General features: G+C 37.1%; 3 protein-coding genes and 1 long non-coding RNA gene across 4 annotated transcripts; all 4 read left to right on the top strand.

Moving 5' to 3' along the window:
- Positions 1–5197: 5197 nt before the first annotated feature.
- On the top strand, positions 5198–6852 carry LOC131674463 (uncharacterized). The gene is made up of 6 exons (XM_058953163.1): positions 5198–5236; positions 5671–5795; positions 5871–6033; positions 6129–6333; positions 6388–6570; positions 6652–6852. Exons 2-6 carry the CDS (start codon positions 5677–5679, stop codon positions 6774–6776), a joined length of 795 nt encoding a protein of 264 aa, XP_058809146.1. The 5' UTR covers positions 5198–5236; positions 5671–5676; the 3' UTR covers positions 6777–6852.
- Positions 6853–7723: 871 nt separating this feature from the next.
- Positions 7724–9186, top strand: LOC131674470 (uncharacterized). Its single transcript, XR_009302833.1, has 3 exons — positions 7724–7889; positions 8232–8352; positions 9080–9186. It is a non-coding gene; the product is annotated as an uncharacterized LOC131674470 (long non-coding RNA).
- Positions 9187–9707: 521 nt separating this feature from the next.
- On the top strand, positions 9708–10964 carry LOC131674878 (uncharacterized). Its single transcript, XM_058953691.1, has one exon. The coding sequence runs from the start codon at positions 9708–9710 to the stop codon at positions 10962–10964; it is 1257 nt and encodes a 418-aa protein (XP_058809674.1).
- A 35-nt stretch (positions 10965–10999) lies between these two features.
- Positions 11000–12937, top strand: LOC131674888 (uncharacterized). Its single transcript, XM_058953702.1, has one exon. It carries the CDS (start codon positions 11000–11002, stop codon positions 12935–12937), a length of 1938 nt encoding a protein of 645 aa, XP_058809685.1.
- The last annotated feature ends 3891 nt before the right edge of the window (positions 12938–16828 follow it).

Raw genomic sequence — 16828 nt, forward strand, 5'->3', positions numbered from 1 at the left:
AGCGACCAGCGGATGGTCAAGTCCAGTAGTGATGGTAAAGAAGGCAGATGGAAAATATAGGTTTTGTGTGAACTATCAAAAGGTAAATGCAATTACCAAACCTGATGCCTATCCTTTGCCATATATGAACGACATCCTAAGACGAATAAGGGATGCCAAGTTCATATCTACTTTGGACTTGAGCAGTGCGTACCATCAAATTCCCTTAAAGGAAGAATCGCGTCCAATATCGGCGTTTACAGTTCCTGGATTAGGGCACTTTCAATTTAAGAGAATGCCCTTCGGACTGTCATACGCGGGAGCGACCTTCCAGAGGTTGATGGACAAGGTAATAGGCCCGGATATGGATCCATTCGCTTTTGCTTACCTTGACGACGTAATTGTGGTTTCGTCGTCCTTTGAGGAGCATAAGCGGCACCTAGAAAGGGTATTAAAAAGAATTCTAGGTGCGGGCCTAACCATCAACAAAGAGAAAAGTCACTTCTGTAAGACGGAAGTCAGGTACTTGGGGGTTCTTATCAACCAGGACGGAGTAAGACCAGATCCCGAGAAGATACGCCCGATATTAGAATATCCAACACCCCGGACTGTCAAACAGGTGAAGCGATTCATGGGAATGACCTCGTGGTATAGGCGTTTTATACCCGACTTTGCCATGATCGCTGAACCTATAAACCGCCTGACAAAGAAGAATGTACGTTTCTCTTGGGAGGAGGAGCAAGAGCGAGCTTTCACGAGATTGCAGGAGGCGATGACTTCCGCCCCAATATTGCAATCGCCCGATCCGAACGGTCAGTTTGTACTGCAAACTGATGCTAGTGACAGTGGGATCGGGGCAGTTCTCGCACAGGATGTCGATGGAGTGGAGCGCGTAATAGAATACGCCAGCCGATCACTCAACAGTGCTGAGAGAAATTATACGGTCTCCGAGAAAGAGTGCTTGGCAGTAGTATGGGCCATTGGAAAGTTCCGGCCGTATATTGAAGGGCATCACTTCAGGGTCGTCACCGATCATAGTTGCCTGAAATGGCTCCACAATATGAGAAACCCCACTGGAAGATTAGCGCGATGGGCGCTAGCATTGCAAGGTAATGTCTTCGATATCGAATATCGAAGGGGGGATCTCAATGTGGTGCCAGACGCTTTATCTAGGGCCTATGAGGAGGAGGGGATTGAAGTGAGTGCTATAAATAGTCGGCCGGAGACCACTGACGCCTGGTATTTGCAACAATACCAGGAAGTATGCCAGGATCCACACTCTTACCCCACTTGGAAGGTGGTGGGAGGGAGACTGTATCATTATCAGCCTGATGAGGATGGTGAAGGGTCCATCGACAACGATGAAGCGTGGAAGCTTGCGGTACCTAGGGAGAAAAGGTACCAGGTGCTCCAAGAAGTCCATGATGCTCCTACAACAGGACATCAAGGACGAGAGCGTACGTTCTCCAGGGCTAGGCGCTTGTACTACTGGCCTAAAATGTATGATCAGGTCAGGGAGTACGTAAAGAGTTGCCCGGTATGTCAGCAGTGCAAGGTGGAACAAAGAGCACCTTGCGGGCTGATGGGTCGTAGACAAGTGTCACGACCCTGGCAGGTGGTGGCCGGTGATATCACTGGTCCGTTTCCTAAAAGCTCTCGAGGTTTTGAGTATATCTTAGTCTTTATAGATTTGTTTACTCGCTGGGTAGAGTGTGTTGCGATACGCAAGGCCAATGGGAAGACAATCGCAAGGGAATTGCACGAGAGGATTGTCACTAGGTTTGGTGCGCCAGAAGTATTCTTATCGGATAATGGAACCGAGTTTAAGAATCAGGAGGTTGATTCATACCTCCAGATGAATGGCATCCAGCGCGCCTTAACTCCCGTGTATCATCCCCAAGCGAATCCCACAGAGCGAGTAAACAGGACACTCAAAACCATGATCACGTCTTATGTAAGCCGTGATCACAAGAGCTGGGATGAACACCTGTCAGAGTTCAACTTCGCGTTGAACTCGGCAACTCATAGCGCCACCGGATATAGTCCTGCGATGCTCATGTTTGGGCGTCAGCCGGTACCTCCTTTGACGTTCAGAAGAACCCAAGATCAGCAGGCCCTTGAATGTTCGGAGGGTCAGGCTGTGGAAGATTGGGTTTAACATATGGAGAAGCTTCCTAATTTGTGGGAGAGAGCTAACTCCAAGTCAAAGGAGGAAGCTGCGCGTCAGGCGGCTTATTATGACCGGAAGAGACGGCAACCCGAGTTTAAGGTCGGAGATTGGGTTTGGAAGAGGAACAGGATTCTATCTTCAGCTGCTCAAGGTATTTCAGCTAAATTAGCGCCGAAATATGCCGGCCCGTACGTGATTGAAGAGGTTTGTGGTTCCAACACGTACAGGCTAGGTAATCAGCTGGAGATCTTGTCTGAGCTCTTCCATGCCAAAGACCTTAAACCATATTACGGTCCGGGTGAGGATGAGGAAAGCGAGGAGGTCATCGAACCTCGCGAGCCGCCAGAAGAACTGCCGTCGGAGGATGCGAACGACTCCGCGAATGCGCGCGAAAACCCGGGAGGGGATTTAGCAGATAGCGAGCGGGTCCAGTTAGCAGCCCCCACGGTCGTAGATAAAGTTCCCACCGAGACGTCGGAGTTACCGGTATCTGCCCCAACTAAGAGAGGTCGAGGTCGACCTCGAAAGGTTCCAGAGGCGGTCACCGGTCCAGCGAGGGGCAACAACTCTCCCGTGAAGGTGACTAGAGGGAGAGGTAGGCCTCGAAGGACCGTGCCCGTCGTACAAAGGACGGTTGGGCCGATAAAACCGAGCGGTAACCGACGAGGGCCAGGACGTTCCCACAAAGAATCGCGAGGGAGCGTATAACTCGGTGGGATGCGGCTATTATTAGGATTGTTTCTTCGCGCAGGGAGATTCATCCGAAATTTGTTGTTTTTTGGATGTTTCAGATGGACCGGAGAATCGTCATCGAAGAGGAGACCTTCAAGGTGGTCACGCAGATGTTGTTGGATCTGCAACTGGGCTCTGATGCGACGCAGCTAATTGAAGATCTGCGGAGCTTCGCCAGGGTCCAGTTGGAAGGGACCACCCGAAGGGAGCGGCGCAATGCCTCGGTGGCAGAGGTTCTCCGGGATTCGTCGTGGGTCGCCCCGAAGAAGGCTTCTCGGGACGCTTCGACACAGACCGAGGACCAGGACAGTGTCGAACGTCCCAAGTCTACAGTGGACCAGGGGGTGCAGACCCTCAAGTCCGGCGTAACCCTTACGTCGGACAGTGCGAGCCAATGCCCAGGACCCAGGGAAACCTGTGGGGCCTCGCACTGGGTCTGCAATCATCCCCGGATCCCTGAGCAGCCTACTCTCCTCCTCGACTTCAGACACGTGCGTCTGGGGATCAACGAGGTGGGGAGTGCCTGGCGGTTCGCTCAAGGACTCCAGTCTCAGGTGCAGGAGCACCTGAGACGCTTTTTGAGCCGCCAGGGCGCAGAAGAGCTGCTCGGGGAGTGGGCAGGGATGGCTCAGCGTCAGAGGGCCTATGGAGAGGCCCTGCTGCGGGTGGATAACGGACAAGAGTCCTCCGCAGCGCTCCCGGCGCCGGCTCAAGAGAAGAGAGCCCCGGGAGCTACTGACGCTGGACCAACGCTCACGGTCCATGTGGACGGGCGCATGGCTCCTGATACCACCATCGTGGTTAGATCGCAGGATGGACGTGCGACCGCCACGGTGGGAGGCGTGACTATCGTCGCCTCACAGGGAGTCAGTGCCCAGCAGTCCCCTCTGGCTGCTGAGCAGCCATCACGAGGACGGGAGGCTGCTCAATCTCGGTCGCAGCTGAGGGGCTGCTACATCTGTGGAGAGCCTGGGGTGACCAACTCCCAGCGGTGCCCGAAGAAGGCTACACACTGGCGCTACCCGAAACATCGCGCGCCAGGTGTAGCCAAACAATGATGTAGGCCCTGGAGGGCAAATAAATTAGCCGAAATAAAGAAGGAAGTGTTATTTTGTTTCCTTTCCTTCTTTATTACTTTCAGGTTCCTGATGGCAGCGAATCGCGGGTATTCGTCCTGCCCGGGTAGTCAGGACTTGGAGGGGGCTGCAACGGTAGTCGATTCAATTAATCGAACCGTTCGCGATTCTGAATTTCGCGCGTTAGTTCTAAGAATTGAGAGAGAGAGAGGGGGCGCGCGATCTTTAAAATTAGCAGTTACGTCTCAGCTGTTGATACGTGTGGATACCGCCGAATTTGGTTTGCACTGTTTTCTCGCCGAGTGATAGTTTTACCAGGAGTAATTACACGCGCGAGTGCAACAACGTGATCGGCAGATTACAGCATCACGGGAGCAGCATTTGCAGCATTTGCAGCTGATAGGCGGCACGAGACAGCGCAGCTGAGATAACAGTTCCGGAGGCAGTTGATACATTTTATTGGCATCAACAATTACGGCTGATCACCGTAATTGCACCACAGGGTAGGTGCACCTCCCATTATTATCGCGTGTCAAAATATAGTTATTATTTTGTTTAGCCGCGTTAGCGTTAATAACTTTGTATTCGCGCCGAGCGTTAGAGCGCGCCAAATTTCGTATCTTCTCTCTCTCTCTCTCTCTCTCTTTCCCACGGAAAATTATTTAATTGTAAATCCTATTCGCGTGCGTCAGTCTTTCGGCCCGACAAAGACTGTAATAATTTTTATTAATAAAATCTACTAAAATTATTCGCCGATTTCGTCATATGATTTCTCCTGGTAGATTAAACAATTGAAATAGGTTTAAGTTTTAATCCGATCATAGCTAGGGGATTAAGTGTATTAGGAGCAAAGTCGATTACACTTGAAACTCATCGTGTGTCACAAGGCACGTGACTTAAGGTGAGTTCAACTCTGCTTGATCGAAGACAACCAAGTTAAGTCGGCTGACGTTAAGGCGAATACACGTATTAACATACGTGTTAACGGAGCGGCGGTTTGCTCTGCATCGTGGGAGTTTGCTCTTAAATAAATTTCCCATTTTTGCAGGTGTATCCCCCCGTTACAATAATTTGAAATATTAAAGTCGTAAATTTCAGTAAATTAATTTGTATGTATACATTACATAGTTTTCATTCGATAGATGTCAGGAGATTAGAAAATTGCGATAGTGCGGTGTTTGTATGCGGTTTATCGTTCATAAGTGTCATAAGTGTCAAAAGGTTATGTAGTGCCCTGCAAGCGAGTCCTTAAGCCTAGAAGAGCTGGAGCTACTTTTTCGTAAGTAATAAATAATATCCATTTCAATCCGTGAGAGTTATTGTTAAATAATATATTCTAAACATCGGAAATCAACCAAATATTTATAATTATTTCATAATAATATGTATTTTTTAAGTTAATAATGAAATGTGTTAATCCTTTTTTATAAAAAAATGTCACGTGTTAAAGTCAAGGTTATGTCAGTATTATTACTACGTGTTAAAATCAAGATTATTTCAGTATCATAATTTCACGTTTTTACAATTAAAATTAAAACTATAATTTCCGTATAAAAAAATATTTTTTTAATAATAGACAAAAGTAGTACAAAAAATATTATTTAGTTTAGTATACTTTGAAGGTTGTGAACACATGTATAACTTTGAAGATGAGCATATTTTTTGTGATACTTAGTTGATCAAATTATACTCATTTAATTAAATCTATTATAGATTCTGATGCAAAACATCTCTCTTACCAACATCTACTTTTATACAAAAAAAATGATGGATTTGGAAAAAGTTGAATATTCTCCTGATGAAGTTTTTACAAACTTCATCGACAAAGATAAAACAGTGTATGTATAGATTTTTTTTCATAACAAATATTTATATTATCAATATATAAATAATTATTATTTTGTGTTTTGCAGTGAACTAATTGGCTACGTTGATCAAATTTTTGCTCCTAGAGACGTGGGACGCAAATTAGAATTTAAATTATTCAAGTTTGTGCTCAGCAATGGTACTAAAAAAGTATCCTGTGTTGTGTGGAATGTAGTTGCAAAATATGAAGCTGAAATCAAAATCAATCGGGTAAGTGTTTTATTAATTTAATTAAAGAAGATAAATAATGTTTGTAACCGTATTATCACTGATATAATTTAATTATATATGTAATTCTTGTGCAGATTCTACACATTACTGGAGGCATGTCCAAAAATTGCCAAGTCTACGTGAAAAAAGAGGAGGGATTTGTCGCCTTTGAAATCACAATTATGGACAGCACTACAGTAGATTATATAGGTTACCATAATTTTCAAGATGTAATCAGTACAGATAAAGCTATAATTGTTGATTTCGATGACATTAGTAATTACCACGGTCAAATGATAAGTAAGTTTTACTTAAGGGGATAATACTTAAATTTGAATTTATATTTTTTTCCAGCTATAGCTGGCTATTTGAAACAAACTTTCCGAGTAATTGAAAGTCGGTTTGGTAATATGAGCTATGGGAGTGCGGCAATTACAAATGGCAACTTAAAAATCAATATCGACATAACAAATTATACCCCATTAGATTATAAACTAGGAGCAAGAATAACGGTTACTGGAGTATTCACTAATACAGGCATGTAAAATATATATGTAAATATTCAATTATAAATTATAATTTTTGTAATAGTAAAGTGTGTATTTTTAAATGTTTTAGATGGGTTGGCGACAATTCAATGTAAAGAAATCTCATCTATCGTTCTGGATGACAAATCTGCTGCGATGTCTCATACAGAGTTAATGAAAGGCATCAAATTTCCCAAAAGAAAAACTCTGGCATAATAAAAGTAAAGTAAAGTAAAGTTGTCTTAAGATTTAAAAAAGTTTGTTTAGTTTTTGTAGTTTAATAAAAAAAAAATTCAGAGTTCATTAAAAAAACTATGTTTTTTTCAGTGTAATAAAAAAAATTCAAAGTTCATTCAAAAAATATGTTCTTTTATCTTACGTATTTTATTATGTAATTTTCATTTTTTTAACTTGAAACATTTCATGATTTACTTTGTGATTTTAAATGAAGTATTTTACAATGTGATTTTAAATTAAGTATTTATTGTAGTTTGGCATGATCTTTGATTATTGCAAGTAATAAACACGTTCGTGTATTTTGGTATTTATAATCGTTGATTATTGAATATTTAACAATAAGAAAATAATATTTATAATATTTATATATAGCTGATAAAATAAATTATTTATTGAGCTGTATAATAATATCAAAAATTATGTACAATTTGTAAATATCAATTACAAGAAATATTACCATTAATAATTTGAATTGACTGATTAGTGTAGTTACTAATTGATAACATAAAATTTAGATAAGTATTGATAGTTTTACGTGACTATAATTAATGAATATTTCTTTAGTTGATATTTTAAATTAAACCAACTTGTGTATGTCAATTTTGTATTTTTTTAAATAAAAAATGAACCCTTTACCATGATTTCAATAAATTAATAAATTAAATTTACGCAAATAACACTGTTTTATAATTTTAATTGTAACATAATAATGTTCCTTACATATAAGACAAATGGACATATGATTGATACGCGAGAAAAGTTTGTATCAATGTAAATACGGTAGAAAATTAATAAGATATTATTAGATAGAACATTAATCATCTCTATCTATAAATCTTTTATTTCATTAATATTCATTATTTCATTAATATAATATGTCAATACATGTCAATCACAGAACGCATGCGCAAAATCTCATAGCGATTGACTACATTTTTTCATGTCAATTGACCACTAAGTTTTTTTAGTTGAAAAGTGAGTTTCGTGTTTTAATATTGTGATTTCGATATTATTAATCTACACTATCTTCATTCTCAAGAAATATATCATTGCTTTGGATTTAATTAATGATATATTATAGAACTGAAAACTGTAAGTATATTGTATAAGAAAATTAATATTAGTACTAAAACAAAATTATAACCTTATTTGATAGAAATGAAATACGTTCAGTATTACATTTATGTTTATACCGTAGATAACAACGTATATTCATTTACATAATTCCATATCTTACTATGATGTTAAAAGATAATTAATCGTTAATTGTATGGATACAATGCCATCAAATTGCAACTATTTCAAACCCTGATTGATATAAGCTCATCTTCTGTTTTCATGATTGTGATTATATGTAACATACAAATATTATTTGGTAAAGAGACATGCATTAATCTCAAGAATAATTATTACTGAATGGTAATTTTTTTGCAGAACTAAAACTGGATTTAGATTTTTAATGGCTAGATGTAAATATAGTGAACAACAATCAGCATTCGCATCTGGTTGAGCAGTTTATTGCACAAGCGCTTTATGAAATCTTACTTCCTCAAAGGTATATTTCACATTTACTTTCTTATTTGATAAAGAGAACTGTTTATAATAAATGTAATGATAATGTGAAACGTTTTTCCAAGTGCATGCTTGGAAAGTAAACACATTAATGACTCATTAATAATCAATAGTATGGGTTAAATGCTATTAAATTGCAACTATAGCTCAAATACTGATTGATGTCAGCTCATACGTTTTTATAATTGTGATTTTTGACACAGTTGTTTTATGTTATATTACTATTGCATTTGATATGCAACAATATTATACAACTTGACTATAACCAAATATAAAGAATTTTTATCAGTAGAAAATTTAAACAAATTTTGATATTAGAGTAGTCAATAATGCTTTAAAAGATCTGTTTATAATAGTATACAACAAATCTTTGATATTTTCTGTAAGGGGCTTGAGCGAATTTTACTGGAACGATAAAATACTCTGAAATTTAGATATTATGTACATAAAGTAGATTTATTTTGCAATTAAGAAATACTATGGTTGACAAGTTCGTTTAGGAACAAATCACTTTCAAAAAATCGCAAATTTAACACGTATCTTTATGGGAAATGTCACAAAATTGATAATAACGTTATAAAATAATTTTCGATAAACGTTTATTTCATGAGTGTCCCTATGGCACCCCGCGCTATGTAAGGCATCAACCGCCCAAGCCACCTCAAATATGTAATATATGTAATACATATAATATTTTTTTTTATTTTCAGGTACCTGTACTACCATCGCTGTTGACTTCCTACATAATTATATCTATTTTTATATCAATTAATGTTATTTGTTATTGCAAAGTGAAATAATAAATGAACTTAAAATAGTTACTGTCTTAACTATTATTTCTTTACTTTTTATTTACTGCAAGCATTATTTTAGAGAAGTTGGATTTTTTACAAAAGAAAAAGCATGTTCCAGAAAAATTAAAGAAAATATAAATTATAACATGAAAATTTAACTATAAACGAAAATAGAATTTACAACGAAATTCGATCAAAATTGACCAGAATCGTAACCTAACTAAAATCTAATCACAACTTCAACATATCTATCTAACTAAATACTGAACTTTGAAATAATCCAAGCCTTTACTAATAAACCAAGCATTTTTTACTGTACTGACAAAAAATCAAATGAACTTTACTGATATTTAACTAATTAACCAACAAACGAACTTTTGCTTATAATAAAATAAACTAGGCATTTACTTATTCCAAATCGAACATTTTATGTTGTTATTTATAATATAATTATTTATAGTATAAAATAATTATTAAACAATCAAATATTCATAGTATTTGTTTTATGTAATCAAAGAAATTTTGTTTTTATTTCATTTGAAAAATGGGTAGAAGAAAAATAATGCATACTCCAGAAGATGAGCAATCTTATCAAGTGCAAAAACGTTTGAGAATTTCGGAAAATCAAAGAATTAGACGTCAAGCTGCACGTGATAAATCAAACAATGAACAAGTAAATTCTGTACGTGATAATAATTCAACAAATAATGAACAACAAAATTCTGTAGTAGAAGATTACTTAGGAAAAATGGATACTTTATATTCAAATTGCAAAGCTGAACATTTTATTTCTAAAAAAGTAGCAAATAAAGGTTTATCTTTCAATGATTGTTGCTCTCATGGGGCCGTGACTTTAGAGAGCACGCCAGATTTTCCACGAGAACTTGAAACATTATTTGATGGAACTCATTCCCAATCAAGTAACTTCTTTGAAAATATTCGCTATTATAATAATTCGCTTTACTTCGCTTCTTTTAATGCTAACTTAGTTAATTTTCAATCACGTCGTCCTGGACCATATTGTTTTAAAATTCATGGACAAATATATTATCAAATTAATACTGCTTTGTATCCTTCTGACAATGAAAGTCCTACGTATGGACAACTCTTTTTTCTTGACCAAGAACAAGCTCTTGATGTTAGAAGAACTCAAAATCCTCAACTTAATCAAACAACACTTGCAATGTTAGATGAAATAATAAGAAAAAATAATATTTTTGCGAAATCTTACGCAATGATGAAACAAGAAATAAATGATCACCGGTTACAGATGAATGGGGAGAATGAACCTGAATTACAATTATTATTTTCTTTGAAACCAGGTTTTGATAGGAGAAGATTTAATTCACAGCGGATAAATGAAGTTGCTGCTATTTTTTCAACAACAGCTGACGGTGAAATCCCAGAGTCTTACGTAACTATTCGAAATAAACACACAAAAGAATTGCAATGCGTTAGTAGTATGGATCCAAACGTAGAACCTTGGATTTATCCATTATTTTATCCTTATGGATCGCGAGGGTGGCATCGAAATTTAGAACGTATTAAAATGAATAATGATGATCCAAGTCGTAGAGTAACACGATTGGCCTATACTAAGTTCAAAATTGCTGTAAGACGAAATGTATTTAACGCTATTTTGTTAGGTCGTCGATTATTTCAACAGTGGGTAGTAGATTCTTATGTTAAAATCAAAAAAGACAGAATCCAATGGTGCAAAGATCATCAAAGAGAAATTAAAGCAGATACGTATCAAGGATTACATGATTATTTGCAAAATTCTGCGATGCAATGGCTTTAGTCAGAAAAACTGGTAAACCAGACATTTTTCTTACAATGACTTGCAATCCTAAGTGGAAGGAGATTCAAGAAAATCTTTTATCAGGTCAACAAGCATGTGATAGACCCGACATTGTAGCTCGTGTATTTCATTTGAAAAAAAATCGTTTACTTGATATAGTCGCAAAAAGCAATTTCTTTGGAGAAAGTGCGTCTTATGTTTATGTTATTGAATTTCAAAAGCGTGGTCTACCACATATGCACTTATTAGTAACTTTAAAGCATGCTTATAAAATAATTACACCTGAAATTGTTAACAAATTTATATCAGCTGAACTTCCTGATAAAGAACTGGATCCTATTTTATATGACATCGTTGTAAAAAACATGACTCATGGTCCTTGTGGTGACTGGTGTATGGTAAACAATAAATGTTCAAAAAAATTCCCGAAAAATTTTCACAACGATACAACTATGGACGAAAACGGCTATCCTCATTATCAAAGAAAAGATAATGGCGTTACTCATGAATTATCTAATGGTCATGTCATTGATAATCGATGGATTGTACCACACAGTCGACAATTGTTGAAAATATTTAACTGTCATATAAATGTAGAAATTGTTTCAAGTGTACGAGCTGTTAAATATTTGTATAAATATATTTATAAAGGACTTGATGCAGCAACTGTAACTATTGGCAACCATGAGAATGCATCTAAAACTTATATCAATCATGATGAGATAACTGATTTTATAGAAACTCGATATGTCGGTCCGGTTGAAGCATGTTATCGAATTTTCAGCAAACCATTACAAGACAAAAGTCACTCTATAGAACGATTACCAGTTCATTTACCAAATCGACAGTGCGTAATAATTTCCAGTGATACAAATGATATTGTACAAAATTTGAATCAAGCAAGTAGTAAATTACTTGATTATTTTAAATTAAACATTGAAAATGAAAATGCACGTAAATATTTATACAACGATATTCCATCGTTTTTTGCTTATAAAAAACAAAAAATCAACGGAATTATGGTATCGGAATGGACAACACGTAAAAAACATTTTAACTGTATTGGTCGAATGTTTTCTGTCAGTCCTACACAAGTAGAATTATTCCACTTACGATTGTTATTATTGCATGTAAGAGGAGCTACAAGCTTTGATGCGTTAAAAACTGTTAATGGCATACTACAACCTACGTTTATAGCAGCTTGCTTAGAACTCGGACTTATAGAAGACGATCAAGAATGGGCCAAAGCAATGGAAGAAGCAACAATATGGATGATGCCACGCCGACTTCGACAATTATTTACACGAATCCTAATACACTGTCAGCCAATACATCCGGAAGAATTATGGAATAAATTCAAAGATGCATTATCTGAAGATTTTTCACGGACACATACTACTGCTATAAGCTATCAAATGGCATATGCTGAGATAAATAATTTATTAAATTATGAAGGTAAAAGTTTATCTGATTTTCCGTCCATGGATCAGACAGTAATTACTCATAAATTATCAGAAAATGATAATGAATTATTACAAACAGAATTTGCAGAAATTGGCGAAAAACAATATAAGCTATTAAATGAGCAACAAAAAGAAATTGTTGATGTTATTTTGGATAAAGTTATTAATACTGATAATCACGAAAATAATTGTTTATATATTAATGGACCAGGGGGGTCTGGAAAAACGTTTATTTATACAACTATTTACAACTTATTGTGCTCAAAAAATATTAAAGTATCTTCAATGGCTTTCACTGGTATTGCGGCAGTATTACTTCCTAAAGGAAAAACAGTACACAAAACATTTAGTCTTCCTGTTCCTATGTTTAACGATTCATCATCAAATATTACAACTCAATCGAAAGAAGGTCTTCTACTTAAGGTAGTTCTATCGCACTACGAGAGTCAAAGCCAAATAGTTGTGAATTTGACTAGCGTATTTTGTAAATCTGTCAACGTCGCATCTTAGACTTCTGCTTGAGCGCGTTTATTTATTCGCGCGACTCGCGTTATTTGATGTCTTGGAGTGCCAAAAATGCCATACGAAGAGTGCAGTGTTAACGCCAAAGGAAAAAGATTTTATTGGAAAGGAAGAAGAGTGACAGAGAAAGTATGGAAGAAGAGAATGCAGAGCAAAAAGTTAGCAGCGAACATTAGGAACATCTATGGTTCGAAAAAAGGGATGCATAACCTCAAAACCGATCTCGAAGAGTATACAAAGATTACTGAAGGCAAACAAATTGAAGGACGTCGAATTGTACATTTACAAACTCTGGCTGATCAACTATTTTGTCAAAACTGCAACTCTATTTTATCTTTGCAAGATGCTGAGAAAGAAATTAGATATGGTTTAGCGTCAAATTTCTATGTGAAATGTTGTAATTGTAAAAAACTCTCCCTCGTATCTACTGATAAAGAACATCCTTTCAAAAAAAACAAGCATTATGATGTAAACACAAAAATTGTAGCAGGTAAATAGATTTATGTCAACAAGCATTAAGATTTGTATTAAGATTTTTACAAATAGTATTTTATTGATTATTTATATTCTTTTTAGGTGTTCTCAATGCAGGTAATGGCAATACTCATTTAAATAAAATTCTGAGTGGTATGAACATTCCTCCGATGAATTGGAATACTTTTAAAGTACACGAGAGAGAAGTTGGCGTAGCAATAGAGACTGCAGCGCATACAAGTTGTGAAGAAGCAGCTCTCGAAGAAAGACAACAAACAATACTACATCAGGAAAAAATGAATGTGTTATTGTAAGCAGTGTTATGAAATTTTTTAGTTTATCAATTTTGAATTGGGAAGAGGATATCTATGTATAGCCTTTTATTTTTGTAAATAGTACTCGAATCAATTTGATATTTACATCAAAAATCAGATTTTTTTCATTCGACACCATACAATGAAGAAGTTTACAACTCATTGAAAAGTGTGTTCAAAGATATTGTATTATATATGTTATGTCAAACTATTTTTTATATATATATTTTTTATTTTACTGAATTTTTTTCTTAATCGTTATGATTAACTATTTCTACAAATGTTGTTCATTTTATTATTATTGAAATTCAGCATAGAGGTCCTCTTTAATAATGAATAGAAAATTGTACATTGTATACATTTTAATTTATACTCAATAATTTTATAAATTAATGATCAATTGTAATATTTGCAATAATATGATGAATTATGATTTTTAGAAAGAAAATAAACAAAATCAATGAACACTGTGCATTCTTTTTTTATCCTCTTTTCATTCCAGACCACCTCATCTAAATAAGAACTTTATTTTTCCGGATGAAAACGAGTTATGTGAGTATGAACACATTCCAGAGAACAGCACTGTACGCATAGCAGCATCATATGATATGGGTTGGACGACAAGGGGTACCGGTAGGACATATGATAGTCTTACTGGTACAGGAGCATTAGTAGGCTATTTTTCGAAAAAAGTTTTGTCATACATTTCACTAAACAGGAAATGTAAAATGTGTGATAAGGGGCATGATCGTAATGATCACGATTGCCGGTTAAACTTCGAGGGATCTGCTAAGGCTATGGAGCCTTACGCTGCAGTCCAACTGACGGAATACAATGATATTTTTAAAACATTAAAAATACAAGTAGGAATACTAATTGCAGACAACGATAGTAGCTCTATCAGTGCTGTGCGTTGTTCCTTTGAGGTTGTTAAACAATCTGATAAAAATCATACCAGTAAGGGACTTGTAAACGAATTGTACAAAATTAATAAAAAACACAAGGAACTTACTGCTATTGCAATAAAATATTTACAGAAATGTTTTAATTATTGTGTTGCTCAAAATGCTGGTAATGTAATAAGTATGTCGGCTGCTATCAACAATATACCAAATCATTGTTTCAACAACCATCAAAAATGCGGATCTTGGTGTGGTTATCTGAAGGAACCAGATACATATAGACATTTAGTTATCAAGGATGGTTTTACAGATCTCAATTTATTCAATGATTTAACATCTATTTTCGATACGTTGGCAAATAAAGCAAGTTCATTTGCAGCAGGAACATCGAGTAATCCCAACGAGAATTTGAATGGAATGATTGCCAGCAAAGCTCCAAAAAGTAGACTGTACGGGACCTGTTCTGCTGGAGATTTTAGAACAGCCTGTGCAGTTGTTAAAAAAAATTGCGGAGAAGAATATATTCTTGATGTATATAAAAAGTTATCACTTTCTCCAGGAAAATACACGCAAAAGTTTACCCGTACTAGTGATGTGAATGCCAAAAAAAGATATGAAAAATCGTTAACTCGTAATTTTAAAAAACGTAGGTTATTTTTAAAAAAACGAAAAACAGAGCTGAGAAATAAAAAAGAATTTTCGGAAGGTGCTACTTACCAAACAGATATGAATTTTCTGCATTTAGAACGGTCACTACCTATTGCGAATTTCGATGAAAGTTCACAACCTGTGATTGTTTATTTTGACTTGGAGACTGGAGGTTTGAATAAAACGTCAGATATATTGCAAATAGCTGCTAAATTTGAAAATTACACATTTTCAGTATACATCAAACCAAGCACAAAAATAAATGATGAAGCAAGTGCAATAACAGGTTTAACTTGGGCGAATGGACAATTAATGCATCACGGACGTATTCTTGAAACATTATCTTTATTAGATGCAATGGTTGCTTTCTATGATTTTTATATTTATTCAAAACGAAATGCGTTTTAGCAGCGCACAACTGCAAGTTCGATTACACAAGATTGTTAATGGCAATGAAGAAGACGTTTGTGATGATGCGTCATCACACAAAATATTTCCGGCACTGCGGCAGAACAGCCACGACCGCATACACCCGCCCACGCACTCCCGGATCTCGCGAACTATGACCTCTAGAAACCTCCCTGACCGATTCGCACGACCCTTACGCTCGCGTACAACCCCTCGCGCACTCACGACCCGATCCGACCCCCCCCCCCCCGGGGGAGCTAGAAGCCCCTAAAGTTTCCAGCCGCGATCAGCTGATCGCAAGCCCCCGTTAGTTAAGGCAGGCCTAGCTAGACTAGAAGTAGGAGCGACCGAGCGCGTGAGAGCGAGCGAGACCGCCGATGCTAGATCGATCGGAAGCGAGCGAGGGGAATCGGTAAGACCAACGAGCGGTGGATAGCAGAGGATAGACAAGCGACGCTATCTGACCGGCCAATCGTTATCGGCTTAGGGGTGGTTGGACTTATGAGAGAAAACCGACGCTATCTTCGCGACCAGTAGGCAAATTAGGCGCGAAGAACGGACCAATAAATAAATTGCGCGGGTAAAAAACATTAATATAGACGGCGCTGAGACCTGGCTTAGCAACAAGCTAACCAATCAACAAATACAAAGGGGAAGTATGCTAGGAGAAGCGGCGCGTCGCCGAAAAACGGCGCGCCAGTGGTAACCGATAAGCCTCGACGGCAAGTAGTCCGCCGAGCCTCGCTGTTGCGCGGTACCCGAGAGAAGATAGATAAAGTGCAGGATAGAAAACAGCAGAAGGAATAGTGAGAGAAAAGCATAGAAAGGGAATAGTGAGAGAAAAGCATAGAAAGAGAATAGTGAAAGAAATAGGCATAGAAAGAGAATAGTGAAAGTGAAAACAGCAGAAGAAATAGTGAGAGAAAAGCATAGAATGAGAATAGTGAAAGAAATAGGCGTAGAAAGAGAATAGTGAAAGTGAAAATAACAGAGGAAATAGTGAGGAGAATAACGATAACGAATAACGATAACAAATAACGATAACAACAAACAGCGATAACAAATAAAGTAGTGGAGCAGTGGCCACATCAATAACGGCGATTATAGTAGCGGCCGCTATAACGGCCTTAACG

This window comes from Phymastichus coffea, unplaced genomic scaffold (genome assembly GCF_024137745.1).
Source record: "Phymastichus coffea isolate CEN01 unplaced genomic scaffold, Cenicafe_Pcof_1.1 PCOF00014, whole genome shotgun sequence".
NCBI lineage: Eukaryota > Metazoa > Arthropoda > Insecta > Hymenoptera > Eulophidae > Phymastichus > Phymastichus coffea.